The sequence below is a fragment of the Helianthus annuus genome, chromosome 13 (genome assembly GCF_002127325.2).
Source record: "Helianthus annuus cultivar XRQ/B chromosome 13, HanXRQr2.0-SUNRISE, whole genome shotgun sequence".
Classification (NCBI taxonomy): domain Eukaryota; kingdom Viridiplantae; phylum Streptophyta; class Magnoliopsida; order Asterales; family Asteraceae; genus Helianthus; species Helianthus annuus.
The window spans coordinates 132,588,355-132,607,432 of record NC_035445.2 but is presented as its reverse complement, the minus strand read 5'-3'; the positions used below and the strand labels follow the sequence as shown (position 1 = coordinate 132,607,432).

The 19,078-nt window shown below is 37.9% G+C and overlaps 2 protein-coding genes across 2 annotated transcripts; both read right to left on the bottom strand.

The window, feature by feature from the left end:
• Positions 1-2,561: 2,561 nt before the first annotated feature.
• LOC110899395 lies at positions 2,562-9,516 on the bottom strand. Its single transcript, XM_022146277.2, has 6 exons — positions 9,066-9,516; positions 6,923-7,810; positions 5,750-5,929; positions 5,506-5,660; positions 5,248-5,358; positions 2,562-2,939 (listed from the first exon to the last, which is right to left on the bottom strand). Exons 1-6 carry the CDS (start codon positions 9,222-9,224, stop codon positions 2,873-2,875), a joined length of 1,560 nt encoding a protein of 519 aa, XP_022001969.1. The 5' UTR covers positions 9,225-9,516; the 3' UTR covers positions 2,562-2,872.
• Positions 9,517-11,468: 1,952 nt separating this feature from the next.
• On the bottom strand, positions 11,469-12,404 carry LOC110901750. The gene has a single exon (XM_022148539.1). The coding sequence runs from the start codon at positions 12,402-12,404 to the stop codon at positions 11,469-11,471; it is 936 nt and encodes a 311-aa protein (XP_022004231.1).
• Positions 12,405-19,078: the final 6,674 nt, after the last annotated feature.

The following is a 19,078-nucleotide window of genomic DNA, read 5'->3' as shown; positions in this document are numbered from 1 at the left end:
TAAAAACGCAAAAAGTTTACGTAAAACGTAAAACGTGTTACGTAAAATGTGAAAAAATCGGCGCGTTAAAAGCGTAGAAAAAACGGCGCGTTAAAAAAACGACGCTTGAAAAAACGGCGCGTAAAAAACGTGTAAAAACCGGCGCGTTAAAAAACGTCGAAAAAACTACGCGTAAAAAATGTGTAAAAACGGCGCGTTAAAAAATGTGAAAAAAATTGGCGCGTTAAAAAACGTGTAAAAAACGGCACGTTGAACCGGGAATAAAAAACCGCACGTAAAAACCCGGTCGCAAAAACCGCGTGAAAAAAACGGGGCGTAAAAAAACGGCACGTAAAACGGGCCGTATAAACGGCGCGTAAAAAACGGGACACAAAAACGGGACGCTAAAACGGCGCGTTTAAACGGGACGTAAAAAACGGTGCCTAAAATCGGGCCTAAAAAACGGCACTTAAAAACTACGGTCGCAAAAACGGCGTGAAAAACGGAGCGTAAAACGGGTCGTAAAAGAACGCACGTAAAAACGGGTGGTAAAAAAACGCGCGTAAAATTTTTTTATAAAAAAAATCTGATTTCAAAATATTTGTTTAATAAAGAAATCTGATTAAAAAAAAATAATTAATGTAATAGGACAAAATTGTAATAAAAAACAATAAACTTAATAAGACAAAAAAAAAACAAAATTACTTAAATACCCTTTTAGATTAAAATATTAAAGATATAATAAGACAAAAAGAATTTAATATTACTTTTAACTACTTTTAATCTCATCCATCCATTTTTAAAATCTAATGGCCAGAAAGTGGTTCCTGCGGTTCTTACAACTGGAGGTAGTTTTCATTTTAGCGATCCCCTATACATATATATATATATATATATATATATATATATATATATAACCATTATATAACGACTATAAAAATGGTAATATAACCGTTGCAAAACGGTTATAATTTATCACTATAAATTACCAATTATCAATCTCACTTTTCTACAACAAACACTCTTCTTCTCAAAGCTTTTCAAGAAAAAAAAATCAAAGATGATTCACCCGGTTTTAATATTGGCCGGCATAATACTAGTATTATTACCAAGCTTAATGTATGAACTTCCACCTCATATTTTTGGTACTTATGTATTCATTTATTTGTTTGTAGCTGTACTTATGTATGTTATCTCATTTTTAATGCGTATTTAGATTTTAATATTTTATGTTTAGCAACAAAATGACAAATATCGCAAAAATTGAATTCCCGGCTCTTAACATCACCGGAGAATATTATATACCGTGGACGGCACATGTTAAGCGACATCTCGAATCAATGGGTGTTTTGGAAACAATAACGGAGAAAAATGATTGTACCGATCAAGACAAGGCAAAAGCCGATGTCTTCCTCCACAAACATATTGATGAGATGTTACAATTTGAATATTCAAATTGTGTTGTAGACCCGTTTCTTTTTAGTAACCTAACTTTAAATGGACATATTCTAGCTAACAGGATAATTGGTTTCAAGTTAGCAAAGGAAACTATTTATTTAATCCCAACCCTTGCAACTTATGTACGTTATTTGATGATTAGAATTTTTATTTACCCATTTAGTTGTTAGTTATTTACCGAGCTTAGTTTTTTTCTTTTTAACATTGTAATAAACATCCCGCCGCAACGCACTGGCACACTCCAACTCGTTCAAAACAATAGATAATACGTAAATTAACGACTTAATTTAAATGATGAAAACTTGTGTTTTGAAATTGTTGGAATTCGACACGGACCGCACCATTCTCTTGATTTTCATTAGGCTCTCTTCCCTGTTCAAAGCATTGATAAGGAGCCTCTCAAATTTCCACACAGTGTTCGCATCGTCATAAACCCACAAGTAATGTGATACACATTACAATTGTTTGCACCCACTTGTTGATGAAAGTGTGCCGTGTTCTAAGTTGAAACAGAATCTGGAGGTTGCCCATGCTCCGCAACATGCACCCAACTCGTAGCCAAAGCAATGTCCTCTTCCTCGGTTCATCGGCGCACCATTTTAACCATTTTAATTCTGATAAACAAAAAATACCAGAGGGTTGCTTGATTTGTAGTGTAAAAGTGCGATTTATGGTATAAGAAGGTAGAAGATGAGGATTTATATAGAGGAGTTTAGGAAAAAAAATTCTTTTTTTTAATATTTGACCATTGCCAACGGTAAAATATTAATTATAAAAACTTTCCAAGCTTTGGCGCTCACAAAGGACTCAACGGATTCAACAATAGCTAGCGCCCCTCAATGGCGCCCCAGCAGTGGTGTTGGAGGCGCTATGGTGCTTAGGTGGCGGAGGACCGAGGACGTGAGCCCATACCGGGTAGTCTTAGGGAAGAAGTATGGGTGCGGAAATTACAGGCAGGAGTTTCTGAAGTGTTCGCTATACCGGGTAGTATAGGGAACAGAAGGCACTGGATCGGTGGATATCTCTTAAAGTGTTAACTGTTACCCCCCTCCTCATGGCAACCCCTAAACACAATCAGTACAACTTTTACAATTACACACACAAAGATGTTTAACTGAAAGATAGAAAGTTATAGGTTGACACTGAAGCTTCAAAGAATACGATCAACATAATACATTCATTAAAGCCTCTAAGAAAGAAGCCAAAACAAAGCTTTTCTTTTATTCTTACAAGAATGCCGGCAGCAAAATGCCCGACACAAAAAGTTCTATCCTTTTCTACAACACGTTTAAGTCAAGAAACTCAACCACAAATCAATTACCTGGTAAAAACTCCCCGAGAGTGATCACAACGCTAACGGTTGAGATTTTGACTTTCGGTCACACCCTGTTGTAGGGTGCAGCATCTGTGGGTCCACGAGAGAAAGAGGTACTTATTACTGTAAACCCTCAGCAGGCAACGAACTGGTTTTGCATACGTCGCCACGACATAATGGGCAAATCCTGTTTCATCAAGTGAATTTAAACTTATTAAGGTTAGCGCTTTTTATATAGATGAATCCTAAAATCAAGAAAACTTTATGGATGCAAGAATCAAAATAATGGTCTAGTATTGTAAGTTGTTGCTCCCGCAACCTTGGTTTTAAAAAGAGAGAGGCGCACAAAAGCGACGAGGTCTAAAATTGAGGCGCAAAGCGCAAAAGCGGTGGGCTTTTCGTACCCGAGGCGCCAGATGTTTATATAATTTTTTTTATATATGCCATCTATGCAGTTAATTTATAATATCATGCATATATATATATATATTTATATTCATATCTAGAGCCCATATATATACTAGAATTCTAGAACCTATATAATATTAATAGCAAAATAAATAAATGTTCATCAAGAGGTGGTAGAAATCTAGGTATGGGAATGAAAGTCTCAAAAGGTGGGGTAAATACTTTGTCCCACATCGGTGTGGGGACAAAGTGAGTGGTTGTTTATAAGGTAAAACATTTACTACTCCATTGTAGCTTTATGACATGTTTTACCACAAGTCCTACCCGCGCGCAGGGGGGTGCCAAAAATGATTTTCTCAGCTGGGATTTGCTTGAGAACTCGTGCGTCACGTCCTGCAGACACGAATGCAGCTCCGAAAACCCAGGCCCGCGGCCTCAGGACAAAAAACTCCGGAGGATTAGGTAACAAGTCAAATCTAGAGATGTTCAAAATGCTCGCGGGTCGCTCGTAATCGGCCCGTTAACCTAAACTATAACCCAAATAAATAATATATATAAATTATAGTCTGTAGCTTATAAATTCTGCATCATGTATATGTTAATGTGAAAAATATTTATTTTTTCAATAAACAAGCTGGATCGAGCTTGCTTGTTAAGATAAACAAGCGTAACCCGAGCCCAACCTGGCTCGCCTCGTTTACAGCCTTGGTCAGATCCGGTCAGGTGGCAATAGCAACCACTTTTTTGTTCCCTTTTATAAATTATTATAAATGCTTAATCTGTTAGTTACGACAACAAAACAATGATGTCATGATAATAAGATAAATTTTAAAATAAAATGATTTAAGAAGTTATACACAATAAAATAGACTGTTAGCAAGTTTCAAATAATTTGACCCATTCGACCTGTTTCCCTTTTAACAAATTAACTTGTTTGGGACACAAAAACATTACCCAAATGGACCGATTTATATATATAAGTTAACGGGTCAAAGTAGTCACATGTAATAAAAAAAGTATGCACTGACCATGTTCTAAAGCTTGATTCATGTGCTTGCTAAGAAATTCAGATCATCATCATCATACTCAGTAAATCCCACCAATAGCAAGGCTAAGGTAGGGTCTGAGGAGGGTAAGATGTAGACAGCCTTATCTCTACCCCGTAGGAATAGAGAGGCTGCTTCCAGTGAGACCCCCGACTAAATAGTAGTGTTGCATCAAGCTTTGGACATAATGCACATAACACTCAGCAATTGGGACAAAGGCAGATTAGTGCATGTACCCCCTAGTCTTTCGGCTATCAACGCCACCACATGATGCATGATTAACCATCCCCCGCTTTTTTTGTTATTTTCACGAAATTAGTAAAACAACGTGAAAATTAGTGCACTTTCACTTTTGACCCCTGAGGGCCCACACATATATACATTATATGGGCCTATGTTGTCAAAAGCGCAAAAAGCGCGCGCCTAGGCGGGCTTTTTTTAACGGTTCTGAGGAAAAAAAGGTAAAACAGAACAAATGACCATATTAAAAACGAAACCAAATTCAAGCTCAGAAATTCACACACCCAAAACTTACAACATTAAGTCCTAAACTTTTGCTACTAACTATTAGCTACATGATCTTAAATGGCATGTATAATAGTTTTTTTTATATATATATATATGTGGAATCTTATTTATTTTCAAAGCATAACATATTTTTACAAAAAAGACTGTGTGAAACAATCCCCATAACAATACCATAGAAGTAAGACGAATCTCGTTAATAAGTAATTTACATCGAGATAGTTGGTAAACGGGCAACAAGCTGCGCCGCTACCCCTTTTTGAATAGCAAAAGTAAGCCTTTTAAAAACTACGTCCATAGATCTCGGGGTCATAACATATTTTTTATATTTTTTTTCTCTATGTGCGCTTTTCTTAGAAAAGCCCACGCTTTTTTTGCGCCATGCGCCTAGGCTCCGGGCAAGGCCGATGCGCCTCGCCTGCGCCTTGCGTCTTTGACAACATAGATATGGGCACATCGCAAGAAATTCAGATAAAATAGGAAAAGTGATCAAACAAAACATTAGCAAAAACGCACCTGTGAATTTCCTTGAGCCATTTGTCGATGCATAATCTATGAAACTCGTGATGGCAAGGGAGAACCCTAACTTCATCTCCATCCTCATATTCAACAAGGCAAATGTAACATCTATAAAAACCAAACGTAACAAATAAAACATTAATCTTTCTTCGCTTTTTTAGTTAAAAGTTAATCTTTATTGATCTTAAATAACAAATTCAACATTTTTGTTACAAAAAAAATATATAGCAACTAAAGAGAAAATAATATACATACTGTGCATCTTCTTCGTTTAAATGTTTTGACAACTTGCGGTAAAGTTTAACAGGAAGTGATTCCACGACTTCAGTCGGAGCAGGAACGGATCCAATTGAAGACAATGTGTGTCGGGACGAAGAAAATACAGATTGCTGGTGAATTTCATCCAGAACCTGATTAAAATAAGTACAAAAGGTTTAACACATAATGAAGTGCTTAAAAAATGAAATATAAAAGCGCCATTGTTAAAACATGATATCACCTCAGAGAGAGCTTCGGCTAATAATACAATTCTTGATATGCTACCCCTAGCATTATTTGGGTCTTGATTATTGAGACGACATGTGCAATGACCCGTTCGATGCTGACCAGATAATATGCAAGATCTCTCGTGACCTGATAGATTCTCGAAACGACTTCCCATCCTCTGCAATGCATGTACCTACATCAAGTAAAGCTTGTCAACACATAAAAGTGTTTGGATGTGCGTTATGCAACTGATTATTGTAGCTTGAAGTCATAATGATTAAGAAATAATTTATATAAATACTTTATAGGGATTTAAAAAAAAAATAAAAGAAGAAAAAAAAACCCATACTATAAATAAGAATAAGGTAAATACCATAAAAAACCACTATACTTTCTTATTTTTCATGAAAAAGTCAGTCAACCTAATTTTGTTTTATTCATCATCATCATCATACTCAGTAAATCCCACCAATAGCAAAGCTAAGGTAGGGTCTGAGGATGGTAAGATGTAGACAGCCTTACCTCTACCCCGTAGGAATAGAGAGGCTGCTTCCAGTGAGACCCCCGGCTCGATAGTAGTTTTGCATCAAGCCTTGGACATAAGGCACATAACACTCAGCAATTGAGACAACTGCCGATTAGTGCATGTACCCCCTTGTCTTTCGGCTATCAACGCCACCACATGATACATGATTAACCATCCCCCTCGTCTAACGTTATTTTCACGAAATTAGTAAAATAACGTTAAAATTTGTGCACTTTCACTTTTGCCCCCGAGCGCCCACACATATATACATTATATGCGCATACCGCAAGCGGGGCGTACTAATTTTGTTTTATTAAAGTCCCTAAACTTGTAAGAGATATATGAAAAGTCACTAAACTAATTTTTGCATGTTAAAGTCCCTAAATTTGTCTAAAATGCACGTAATTTCGAATTGTTACTTTAAATAATGACTTTTTAACTTTTCAATTGGTCATAAGCTGATAAAGTGACATTCAACATTCTTATAAAAAAATTTACCATCTTGCTTTGACCGGTTTAAGAGTTAACAGGTAATTATTTTATAATGAATTTCAAAAACACGTGCGCTTTAGACAAGTTTAAGGACTTAATATACCAAGCTGGGAACTTCAACAATATACACAAATGTTTGTTTAAATTCATCAATTTATCCATTTGTACCTGTGATCTTATTCTTCTTCTTCTTTCAAGAAAGTTTGCCCTATGTTCCAAAAGGTTCGGATAACTCGCTTCTCTAGCACCCACGTAATCAACTTCCAAATCGCGATTCCCGTACAATGAACTAGCCTCGGTGGACGAAGAATAACTAGAAGTTGCGGTTCCCGTCACATTCTCATTAGACACACGTGATCCCATTTCACCCATTTCATGTTCCGATTGCAACGGGAGAGATGCTAATTCAGAATTTGTTGGTCTATTAAGAACTCTATCGCGAAGTCTTCCGACACTTAAAGTTCTACTAAACCGAACATTCTGTTCGATAGGCTCCCGGGCTTCCATTCGCCTATTACCACCATATCGTTGATTAGATTCCATTCCATTGTAATTATTATCGTTTCGATCCAACCCATGGATAGAACTTAAATCACTATTATCAGAACCGGAATCGGAACCGGAATCGACATCTTGTGGTCCAGGAGATGACGGCATGAAACATGACGGAAAAATCTCACAACCTTGACGGGTTCTAGTTTTATTGCTGAAACGACTGGAACGAACGTTCTCATCATTCGATATTATGGAACTTGTAGAAGAATCCATACACGCCCTTGACGAACATGAGCTTAGATTACCGGAAAAGAAACTAAAATGAGAAAGAAACCGGCGTGAAGGGTTGCGAGAAGAACCACTCCCGTTTCTTGAAACGGTACCGCTCAGGCTTGATTCACCCCATTCGCCAAAATGTGTTTCGGAAGGTATGTGGGCCTGTTTATCAGCCCGTTTCGTTTTGACATGTTTGTTTCGGTATAATCTACCTTTCGAGTTTGATGAACTCGTGTTGGAATGATTGTCGACGATACCGTTTTCTTTAGGGGGATGATTAGATACCTGAAACGATTAGATATTATCTTAAGTGATAAAATTTAACATAAAGAGCCACTAGACATTCAATTGTCAAAAGTCAAAACAAATCGCATCGGTTCAATCTGCAAGTCGAGTACATGTCAAGCATCATTAATTTCTTCACAAATCTTGATGGAGCAAAACATTTTACACCCAACCATAATCAACTCATTACTCACGATAAGAACAGTTAAATTCACTCGGCATTTATGCGCAAATACTACAACTTTTAATCAACAATAATCATGTTCATGCAATAATGAAGGGGATTCCTAATGGGTGCTGGCGAAGCTTGAGATTTCCGACCGGGGGGGTCGAAAACGTATATACCCAAAAATTTCTATAAATCGGGGGGTCGAAAACGTAGATACCCAAAAATTTCTATACGGAAACGACATACTCTCCACTACTGAGCGAAAAGTTCGGGGGGGGGGGGGGGGGGGTGGGCGGCCGCCCCCACTATGCTTCACCAATGGCTATATATATACACCACCCCCACAGGCAGTATAATGGTTATACGGACCGTACAACTTTTTCAGACCACTATCCTGTCACATCTATTAGTTTTAGTAAAAGTTATACCGCCATATAACTGTTGCAGCAAACCTAAAACAACTCGCAAAACGGCTCATATAGAAGGTTATTTTATTGTTGAACAGCCCCATTTATACAGTTATACATGCTATATAGTGTTATACAAGTTGTATAACTGTACAGAAAATGTTATACCGGCCGTACAACCTGTCAGTGGTGTGTGTATAGTGTATCAGTGGTGTTTGTTTATCCTTTCCTTTACGAAAAGGTAAGAAGCCAATATGGGTCATACACCCATATGACCATTTTTCGCCCATCTACACAGCCCGTAAGCTTCGGGGTGGTGCAAGGGCGTAGCATAGGGGGGCCAGGGGGCGCCCCACCCCCCAAACTTTTCGCTCAGTAGCGTCCGGTATGTCGTTTTCATATAGATTTTTTTTAGGTATATACGTTTTTGACCCTCTGGTTTTATAATTTTTTTTTTAGGTATATACGTTTTCGACCCCCGGTCGGAAATCTAAAGTTTCGCCACTGGCGAGGTGTACTAACCACACCCCCTTCCTAAATATAATTTCCTAATCCTAAACAAATAAACAATAAACTTCAACTAACCCCCCCCCCCCCCCCCTAAATCCATAATACAAAAATTCACTAACATAAGGGCTTAAATCAACAAAAATTGCATAAACAGATTAAAAAAATTAACCTGTTCATCAACAATATCCACGTCATCATCATTATCACTGCTATCAGAACATCCAGATGCCTGTCCAATACACGACGTCGTTTGCAACACATTTCTTGAAAAACTCCGGCGACCCACCACCGCTTCAGGGTCAACCGATTTACTGGTGCTCGATCCCATCAACACCCAAAAATTACAATCGATTAACCCCAAAAGAACTCAACAAAATTCATGTTTCAGATGGGTACAAAATGAAGTGTAAAGAAAATGGGTGAGATCCAGATGTTTTTAAAAGATTAATGACACGTGGGAAGGTGGGTGAAGTGTATGTACATCGGCATTGTGTTGTAAGATTGAGGGCGGAGATACGGCGGTTAACCACCGTGGGATGACGGAATCTGTCAGGTGGTTTAATATCCAAACAGGTTGATTGTACCAAGAAAAGTGTAGTACTTGTGGGACTTTGAGTCAATTTGACCATGCTGCTTGTTTTATTTTAGAAAGGTTTTTGTTTAATTCGATATAAGTGGAAATAAAGTATTATTCATTTTATAAAATGTTGTGGGTTTGTAGTTTATACGCTATGCTCACATTTTTCAAGGAATTTAATGTATAAAAATTATATTATTAAACTAGGTTATCGTGTATTTCATTAGTTGAATAATGAAAATTGTTTGGTTGTAAAGTAAAAGAAGATAAGCATGTGTATTCTTTCTTTTTAGAGTAAACTGCAATTTTATCCTCTGAGATTTAAGCCAATTGGTACTCTGACCCCCTTCATGGAAATAATTACAATTCCCTCCCTCCCAACGTTGATTTTATGTCGCAATTTTACCCCCTCCGTCCAGCCAACGTTAATATTACCGTTAGTCCTTGTTGAAATGTCCATTTTGCCCTTCGTCTTCCTCATTTAAGAAACCAACCCAACTCATTTTGCCCTAATTCCATCGTTGTTCAAACACTTCTTCAACCATCGCTGTTCAACTCATTTTGCCCTAATTATTTAATCGCCCCCCCCCCCAATCTGCAAGCCCTTTTTAATTCGTTGTTGCTGAACATGTCTAGCTTCTCTTCCTCTGTGCTTCGATCGAAGGAAACAATGGCCAAAACTCAACCTTCAGACATTATCTGTCTTTGTGGTGGGCAAACTGTTTACAAACAATCAGAAACGAAGGCTAATCCTGGAAGATGGTATCTTCGATGTGTAAGTGAATTTTGTTTTATGCTTATTGAAACTACTTCTGTGATTATTACTGAGTTGTGGTGTTGCTAATGTTGTCCGATTATAGGTTGGAGGATGTGGATTCCTCAGATGGGCTGATGTTGGTGAAGAACAGGGATGTCCGATTTGTCGAGAGGTAATGCTTGCTTTAATTCAAAGCATTAAAGATAAGGATGAGTTGGCTAAGTGCAAAGACCAGTTGGTTCAGTACAAGAATGGCGATGTGTTCAATTTGAAGATGTACTTAGGGATTACTTGGGTCTTGATTGTTCTAGTTTATTTGCTTAAGTAGTTAAATGTAAAGAAATTGGATTAGTTTGTGTATTTTGACCCTAATTGTATTTGAGTTATGAGTTTTCCAGTTTATGCAATGGTCCTTTTCAAGTTCTTACTTTATCTCTGTTTTGGTAGCTTGTTTGTAATGTTGTAGGTATTGTTGAGAATGAGAAAGATATTGCTGAGAATGAGAAAGATATTGCTAAGGATGTAGACGTCGTTACAGCCGAAGAACCAGACAGTTATGTATACTTTGAGGATCAAGACTCTGAGATACTCATACCTTACATTGAACAAGAAACAGATAATGAAAAGATATTCGGAGATCCGACAAAGGATTATGACCCTGAAGTGCTGGAATATGCATGGGATTACACCTATTGGGATGAAGAGGATGATTGGTACCACAATCCATATGAAGGGGAGCATGGTTCTGATTCGGATTGGTCTTGTTTAGATGATTGTCACTGGAAATAGGGTAGAAAGCAGCATCTAGATTTGTTTTGTTGTATGTTGTATTTTGGACCACTAAATTAAGGAATTTGTACTAAATGTTGCAATGAAATCGAATCACTTTCCGCCGAAATTTTGTTTGAACACAAATGTGAATATAAAGCAGCCATGTGCAAACATACTTATATGTGCAGAAATAAAGTTACAAACATAGTCTAAAGTTACAAACCATATGCAAACAACCAAACATCTTCATGACAACATAATAAACTTACAAACATAGTCTAAAGTTACAAACCATAGTCAAATGTGCAGAAATGAAAACAAACATTGTCTTTAACAAACTTGACAAACAACCAAACAACTACAGATACTACAAACCATAAAAAACTTTCGTCACTCATAAAGATTGTAAACTGGTGCACCTTGAGTGGCAGTATGTGATTCTTGTGAAGCAGTGGATTGTTCACCCCTTATCCTTTGCAGCTCCTGACATTGTGACCCATGTTCCCACATTTACCACACTTGATGTTGGTTCCCTTTCTGGTCATTTTACCTCCTTTGTCGAACTCCTGCTCAAGCTCTTTTTCACCAAATGCCTTCTTTCGTTTCTTCTTTGGCCTTCCAACTTGTGTATGATGCTTTGGTGGGATGAGTGTTGTTGGACACTGTGAAGGAGTCCACATCTCCGGCCCATTGATTGGCTCTATCACATTCTCATAAACTTTCTTCCATGTTGACAGCCAATACACATCATAAACCCACTCTTCTGGTATGCCAGCATCAATGCTATTCCTTGACATATCCCATATGGCTGCAACATCATGTTTGCAAGGCATCCCTGTCAAATCCCACTTCCTGCATGCACAAGTTTTATGTTTAACATTCACAACACATTGTGATCTCGGGCCTGTTACTTGATACTTGTCTGTATCAACCATTAAAACAAACATTTCAGAAGCCTGTTTCTTGATCTCATCGAAGACCTCAGTGGCATGAGGTGTCAGTGGCCCCATACACTTTGCTTGCAATTTCTTGACATTCATTATCCTCTTGGTCATGTACTCCCTAATGAATTCTAGGCATGTGATAATCGGCTTGTCCCTTGCTCCTATGATTTGTCTGTTAAAAACCTCATATATGTTGTTCAGCAACATATCACATTTAGCTGTTCTAGAAAAATATGCTCTTGACCAAGCGGTGTATGGGATCTCATTCAGCCAGTCATACATAGCTCGTTCTGTTGTCTTAATTTCTTCCATAGCTTTGTTAAAATATGGAATAGATGTCTTCCTTCCGGCTGACCAAAGCAAATTCTTGTAAAGATCTCCACGCCACTTGGATTTCATGTTCTCATGGATGTGCCTCAAACAAAATCTGTGCTCACCATTAGGAAAAACAGCTAGCATAGCTGGAATCAGACCCTGTAATTGATGCGTGTGAAGTGTGTATATATTTTAGGTATATATTTTAAGCCCTTTTTACACTTTTAGCCAAGTTTTAAATTAATAAACACGATATTCACTAACACTAAACACACATATGGGCAAGTGCACCCATCATGGACGTAGTATAGTGTTGGTAAGATACTGAGGTCGTCCAAGGACACAAAAGCTTTTAGTACCGGTTTATTCTCAACGTCTAATCAAATCAAAATGTTAGAAAAAGATTTTTAAACTAGAAAAATAAAACTAACTAAAATGCTGAAAAGTAAAATAAAAATAAAAACAGATAGACAAGATGAATCACTTGGATCCGACTCGTGTGCAGTGTAACCTTTGATTATTTTCGCACTTTTGCACTTGTTTAAGAGATTATCTTAGTTATTGTAGTAGGCCCCTCTTTTGAAGGTGACGTTACCCTCAACCCAGTAGTTTGAGTCAGCAAGGATACAATCCTAAAGGGTCGGATTATTGAAAGATAATTAATTAAGTTATTAATGCATAATGTGGTAGGCCCCTCTTTTGAAGGCGACGTTACCCTCGGCTAAGTAGTCTGAGTCAGCAGGGATACAGTCCTAAGTAGCCGGGTTAAAGTTTTAATAGTAGTTTAACTTATGAGGGGATCAAAGAGTTTGGACCCCCGCCATCCAATACCGTTGGGTATTGAAGGAGGTCCTACTAAATTTGACCCAGGTCCTTTGCAGGATCTATACACTGAACAATGGCAAGACTCTTACCAAACCGTTCCCTTAACCCCCGACCAGGTAGCCAACATACCTCCATATAGACCGTGGAGATATGAATGGTGAAAATCTTTTATTTTATATAGACAGTAAAATATTGCCAAGACACCACAGACAAACGATAAGGAAGAATCACCTTCAACATAAGAAACTAGTAATTAAAGTCATTAATACAAAACCAATTTAAAAAGTGCAAAAGATTAAAAATAAAAAGTATTACACTAAACACTTGTCTTCACCAAGTGATGTAAGAGACTTAGGCAAATATGGCCTTTGATTGTCAAGAACTCTTACGATCAATCTTGGATCCCGAGACGACTCACACACTCTATGATGGACAATGGATGATGGTGGTGGATGATTGTGTTGTGATGGTGGTGGGTGGTGGGTGAAGTGTGAGAGAGGTGGTGTGCCAAGGGATCAGTTGCAAGAGCTCCAAGCACTCCTATTTATAGGCTGAACAAAAGCTCGGGCACGACCCCGTGTCCATCCGACTCTCTCTCTTCATTAATTGCAATTTGCAATTTCATTAAATGCGTCTGCAACAGTTGACCACACCCTCGTGTCCGCTGAGCACGTCCCCGTGGTGTAGAAGCTTCTACCACTTTGTCTTTTCTGCTGACACTTGGGCACGTCCCCGTGCTCGCTGAGCACGGGGCGTGTTCAGTCTTCTGTCTTCTTGTTTTGCTTTGGGAAGATGCTGTCGGGAGGTCGGGCATGCCACGTTTGTTCCTTTTCTTGTATTTATGTTAGATTTTGCTGTCTTTTTGCTTCTTTTGTTTATTTGAGCTCATTTAATCCTGAAAATACAAAAGGAAGACAAAAGCACACTTTTTCCAACATTAGTACTAAAAAAGGGTTAGTTTTATGCCACAATTGATGTAATTTATATGTTGCATTTTGTGCACATCAAATACCCCCACACTTGAATCTTTGCTTGTCCTCAAGCAAAACTCTTTATAATGTGGCTTTTTCACTCCCGAATGGAATGGGTAGAAGAGAAGGTTTTTGGACTTGTCATAGAGTGTTGGGATTTCCAAGATTCTTTATTTAAGTTTTATTTTTATTTATTTACAATCCTATTCGTCATGATTTATTAAAAACGTTTCATAAGATAAATTACTTATTAGGGCATAACATGCCTTTTTAAAATTCCATTTATATACAAGTTCACATACCTCACGGGGAATCACTCAACACTCGGTCGAAGGTGTATTTGTTTTAGTGAATCACTCGAGAGCGGCATGAAACTTACTCCTACTATAGGCTTGCCAAGCAATCAATCCTCCTCCTTTTTAACTATATACCTTTGTAAATATCAAGAGGACTTTTTGGGTGAAGGGTTAGGCTTGGGCTAAAGGTGGGTGGTTGGGTTAGTGGTTAGAAAAAGGGCGAAAAGTGTAAAAAGCATCGGTTTTTTATAGACTTTTTATTTTTCACAATTTTTTTTTTATTTTGATGAACCATTTCTTTCAAACAAGGTTAATTTTGATGAACTTGTTTGTTTATTTGGTTTCATCAACTATATATTTTTTTTTTTTGGAAAGTCATAAGAAAAACCGAGCTTTGTTACTAAAAGAAAGGGTTAAAATAAAAAGGTTTAGGTGGGTAAAAGGGGTGATTGTTTTGGGTTAAGAAATGAAAAGGTTTAGGCACAAAGGGGTTAACTAGGGGGATTTTGGGTAGGTGGTAAAAAAATGAAAAATAATGGTATAGAAAGAAAAAAGGTTAGTCCTAATGCCTTTATCATTTACTTACTCGGGTTTAAGTTGGTAAGGACCGGGAATGCATTGTTGTGGCAAGTTCTAGAGTCGTACGAACCAAGCGGCTATTCACACAAGAAACGAAAAATGAGCATTTAGTGTAAAGATTTGTATTTGTATGCTCAATAAAGGCTCAAAACTCACTTTTGTGGGAATGAGTTTTTATATGATCAAGTATATATAATCAAATTTTAACTAAGCTTGTCATGCCGTTTCATAATTTTCTTATGTTGGTTCTTTTTATCACGACGCTATCGGTTGTAAACTTGTAAAAATATAACCTTTTTTTAGAACTTGAAATTCCCAACTTAAACTTAGACAAGTAAAAAAAATTCTTTTTTTTTTAAATTTGGGTGATTAGCGGTTCCAATAGAGTTTTGTGTAAGACTTGTTGATTAGGACTTGTAAGATTCAAAGTTTTAGCATCCCCCCACCCCCACACACTTAAATTACACATTCTCCTCAATGTGTCCCAAAAATAAGTTTTTAGGTTGATTGAATGTGTAAAAGGGTGTTAAAAACAAGATTTTATGTTACTGGGTAGCTGAACACGGGGTGTGTTGGGCTGAGCACGGCCCCGTGGTCAGACTTCCAGTATCAAATTTAAACAGAAGGCTGGGCACGGGTCGTGTTCAGTGAGCACGGCCCCGTGTCCAGTTACCTGAACTGGGCATTTTCTGTAGATTTTCGGGCACGGGGGCGTGTTGGGTTGAGCACGGCCCCGTGCTGAATTTGCTGTAATGAAGAAAAATTGTCGGGAGGCTCTGTTTTTGTGCATGGGGTGTTGGTTCAAGTTTCCCTTAATATCCTTCACCATCCCGAGTGTGTTTTTATTCCTGAAAAGAAAAATTAAATTAGAAAACATAAAAGTTAATCTAAACTAAAACTAAGGATAGTTCCGCGGAATGCCTCCGTGGTGCGCCACGTTTATAAGGGTCCTTGGCTAGACCCTCCTTATCGGGTGGTTCTGGCTCATCTTCAATTAGGGGGTCGTCATTGCCGATTGGATATTTCATTGATCGTTCAAGATCGACACTTTTTTTAAATGCCACTAATTGAATAGATAGATTATTGTACTTCCGTTTTTTCAAGGCTTCGTGTGTTTTTACAAAAGGTCGTCCCAACACTAGAGGAGCGTCATCAAGGATGACAAAGTCGGTTGGGATTACCATTTGATTTGTTTGAACCAAGACATCCTCAACTATACCGATTGATTTTATCACTTTCCGATTATATAGAAAAATGGGTATTTGAAGTGGAGAAAAATCACTAATACTTAATTTTTCAAAAATATAGTTGGGCATTATATTGACATAAAGATCTTTATCAATCGTTATATTACTAATAAAGGAGTTTTGAAAAAAACATGGAATCAGTTTGATGTTGATTTCAAATGGGTCTTCTTTTATTAGCGAAGTTTGATCATTTGTTAAGTTAATGCTTACCGTTTCGTCAATTTTAGTGTTAGTGTTTAACTCTTTTAAAAACTTAGCATGAGTGGGTATTAAACAATGATTTTCGAAAGAAGGTGACAAGAGATTAATTTCTTCAAAATTACACTCTTCTTGAATTTTAACGTTGTCGGGCTCACCTTTTTCGTTGTTTAACTCATGTGCAAGTTCTTCACTTATTTGTTCTTCCATTTTTACCTTTTCAACTATCTTTTCTTTATTTAATTCTTCTCTTGCGCGGGACTCCTCTTCCCTTACGCGAGATTCTTTTATGCAACGTTCGATAGTTTTAATGTGTTCTAATATCCTATCGGTCACTTCGGTGATAGAGAAAGGATCGGGATCCTCAAAGCTTGAATCCGGTTGTTCGATCCTTGGTTCCTCATAGTACTCATATGAAGTAGATGGTTCATACCATTGTTCCCCATTGTAAGTATATGATGGATAAGGGTCGTAATTTTGTTCTTCATAGTACTCATATGAGGTGGGTTATTCACGCCATGGTTCCTCATAATAAGAGTATGAAGGTGGTGGCTCATATCTTGATTCCTCAAAGTATGAGTATGAAGGCTCATACCTTGGTTCATCAAAATATGAGTATGAGGGAGAAGGTTCATACCTTTGGTCTTCATAGGATGTGTATGAAGTCGATGGCTCGTACCTTGGCTCTTCATAATAGTTGTATGAATTGGATGGTTGAAATAAGTTACAGTATTGAACCGAGTGCGGGTTACCACAACTAGTGCAATAGTTTCCCCTATAATCATCCTCCTCATAGGTGTAGTCGTAGCCTCCTGAGTATTGATCCATAAGAATCACTCAGCAGACCACAACAGAGTCTCGGGACCAGAAAATAAAAATAAAGACGGAAACAGAAGCTGGACACGGCCCCGTGTTCAGGGTCTGTATCTGGGCGTTTTATTAAAGGTTACTGGTCTTGTTGAGCACGGGGGCGTGTTCAGTGAGCACGACCCCGTGTTCAGACTCTGTATCTGGGTGTTTTATGAAAAATATGCAGCACGGCCCCGTGTTCAGGCTACTGTAAATGCAAACTAAACTAAAATGCAGAAAAATGTGCGCGCATTTTGAAAAAGTTTTGAAAAACTGATTAGGCTGTCGATTTTAAGCTTTCTTAAAATCCTTGTGTCCCCGGCAACGGCGCCAAAAACTTGATGCGTGTGAAGTGTGTATATATTTTAGGTATATATTTTAAGCCCTTTTTACACTTTTTAGCCAAGATTTAAATTTATAAACACGATATTCACTAACACTAAACACACATATGGGCAAGTGCACCCATCGCGGACGTAGTATAGTGTTGGTAAGATACCGAGGTCGTCCAAGGACACAAGAGCTTTTAGTACCGTTTTATCCTCAACGTCTAATCAAATCAAAATGTTAGAAAAAGATTTTTAAACTAGAAAAATAAAACTAACTAAAATGCTAAAAAGTAAAATAAAAATAAAAACAGATAGACAAGATGAATCACTTGGATCCGACTCGTGTGCAGTGTAACCTTTGATTATTTTCGCACTTTTGCACTTGTTTAAGAGATTATCTTAGTTATTGTAGTAGGCCCCTCTTTTGAAGGTGACGTTACCCTCAACCCAGTAGTTTGAGTCAGCAAGGATACAATCCTAAAGGGTCGGATTATTGAAAGATAATTAATTAAGTTATTAATGCATAATGTGGTAGGCCCCTCTTTTGAAGGCGACGTTACGCTCGGCTAAGTAGTCTGAGTCAGCAGGGATACAGTCCTAAGTAGCCGGTTTAAAGTTTTAATAGTAGTTTAACTTATGAGGGGATCAAAGAGTTTGGACCCCCGCCATCCAATACCGTTGGGTATTGAAGGAGGTCCTACTAAATTTGACCCAGGTCCTTTGCAGGATCTATACACTGAACAATGGCAAGACTCTTATCAAACCGTTCCCTTAACCCCCGACCAGGTAGCCAACATACCTCCATATAGACCGTGGAGATATGAATGGTGAAAATCTTTTATTTTATATCGACAGTAAAATAATGCCAAGACACCACGGACAAACGATAAGGAAGAATCACCTTCAACATAAGAAACTAGTAATTAAAGTCATTAATACAAAACCAATTTAAAAAGTGCAAAAGATTAAAAATAAAAAGTATTACACTAAACACTTGTCTTCACCAAGTGATGTAAGAGACTTAGGCAAACATGGCCTTTGATTGTCAAGAACTCTTACGATCAATCTTGGATCCCGAGACGACTCACACACTCTATGATGGACAATGGATGATGGTGGTGGATGATGGTGTTGTGATGGTGGTGGGTGGTGGGTGAAGTGTGAGAGAGGTGGTGTGCCAAGGGATCAGTTGCAAGAGCTCCAAGTGTCACACCCCTAATTTCCACGTGTCACCGGTGGGCCCGGTGGGGGATTAACGTGACGTAGTTGATATCATCATAGTCAAACAACACAAATTATAATGCACAGCGGAAGCAAAGATAGATTTATTTCAACTTAATTTATTGTAATATTCGAGTATCACAAAATGTCGAAATAGAATCCACAAGCAGAATCAAATAAAAAGGAAACTTCATTTCAACAGACTTCATGCATCCTAAGCTTGCGAGACTTCATTTCAACAGACTTCATGCTAAGGTCGTGGCCATTCTTTGAATGATGCCAAGGATATCCGGGACATGGTCA

Bases quoted from the DNA above. Each gene is read 5' to 3' on its own strand.
- LOC110899395 (XM_022146277.2), bottom strand. From the start codon at position 9,224: ATGGGATCGAGCACCAGTAAATCGGTTGACCCTGAAGCGGTGGTGGGT. The intron at 7,811-9,065 runs GTTAATTTTTTT...TAATCGTTTCAG, and splicing joins TGGATATTGTTGATGAACAG to GTATCTAATCATCCCCCTAA. The intron at 5,930-6,922 runs GTACAAATGGAT...TACTTGATGTAG, and splicing joins GAAGAAGAATAAGATCACAG to GTACATGCATTGCAGAGGAT.
- LOC110901750 (XM_022148539.1), bottom strand. From the start codon at position 12,404: ATGCTAGCTGTTTTTCCTAATGGTGAGCACAGATTTTGTTTGAGGCAC.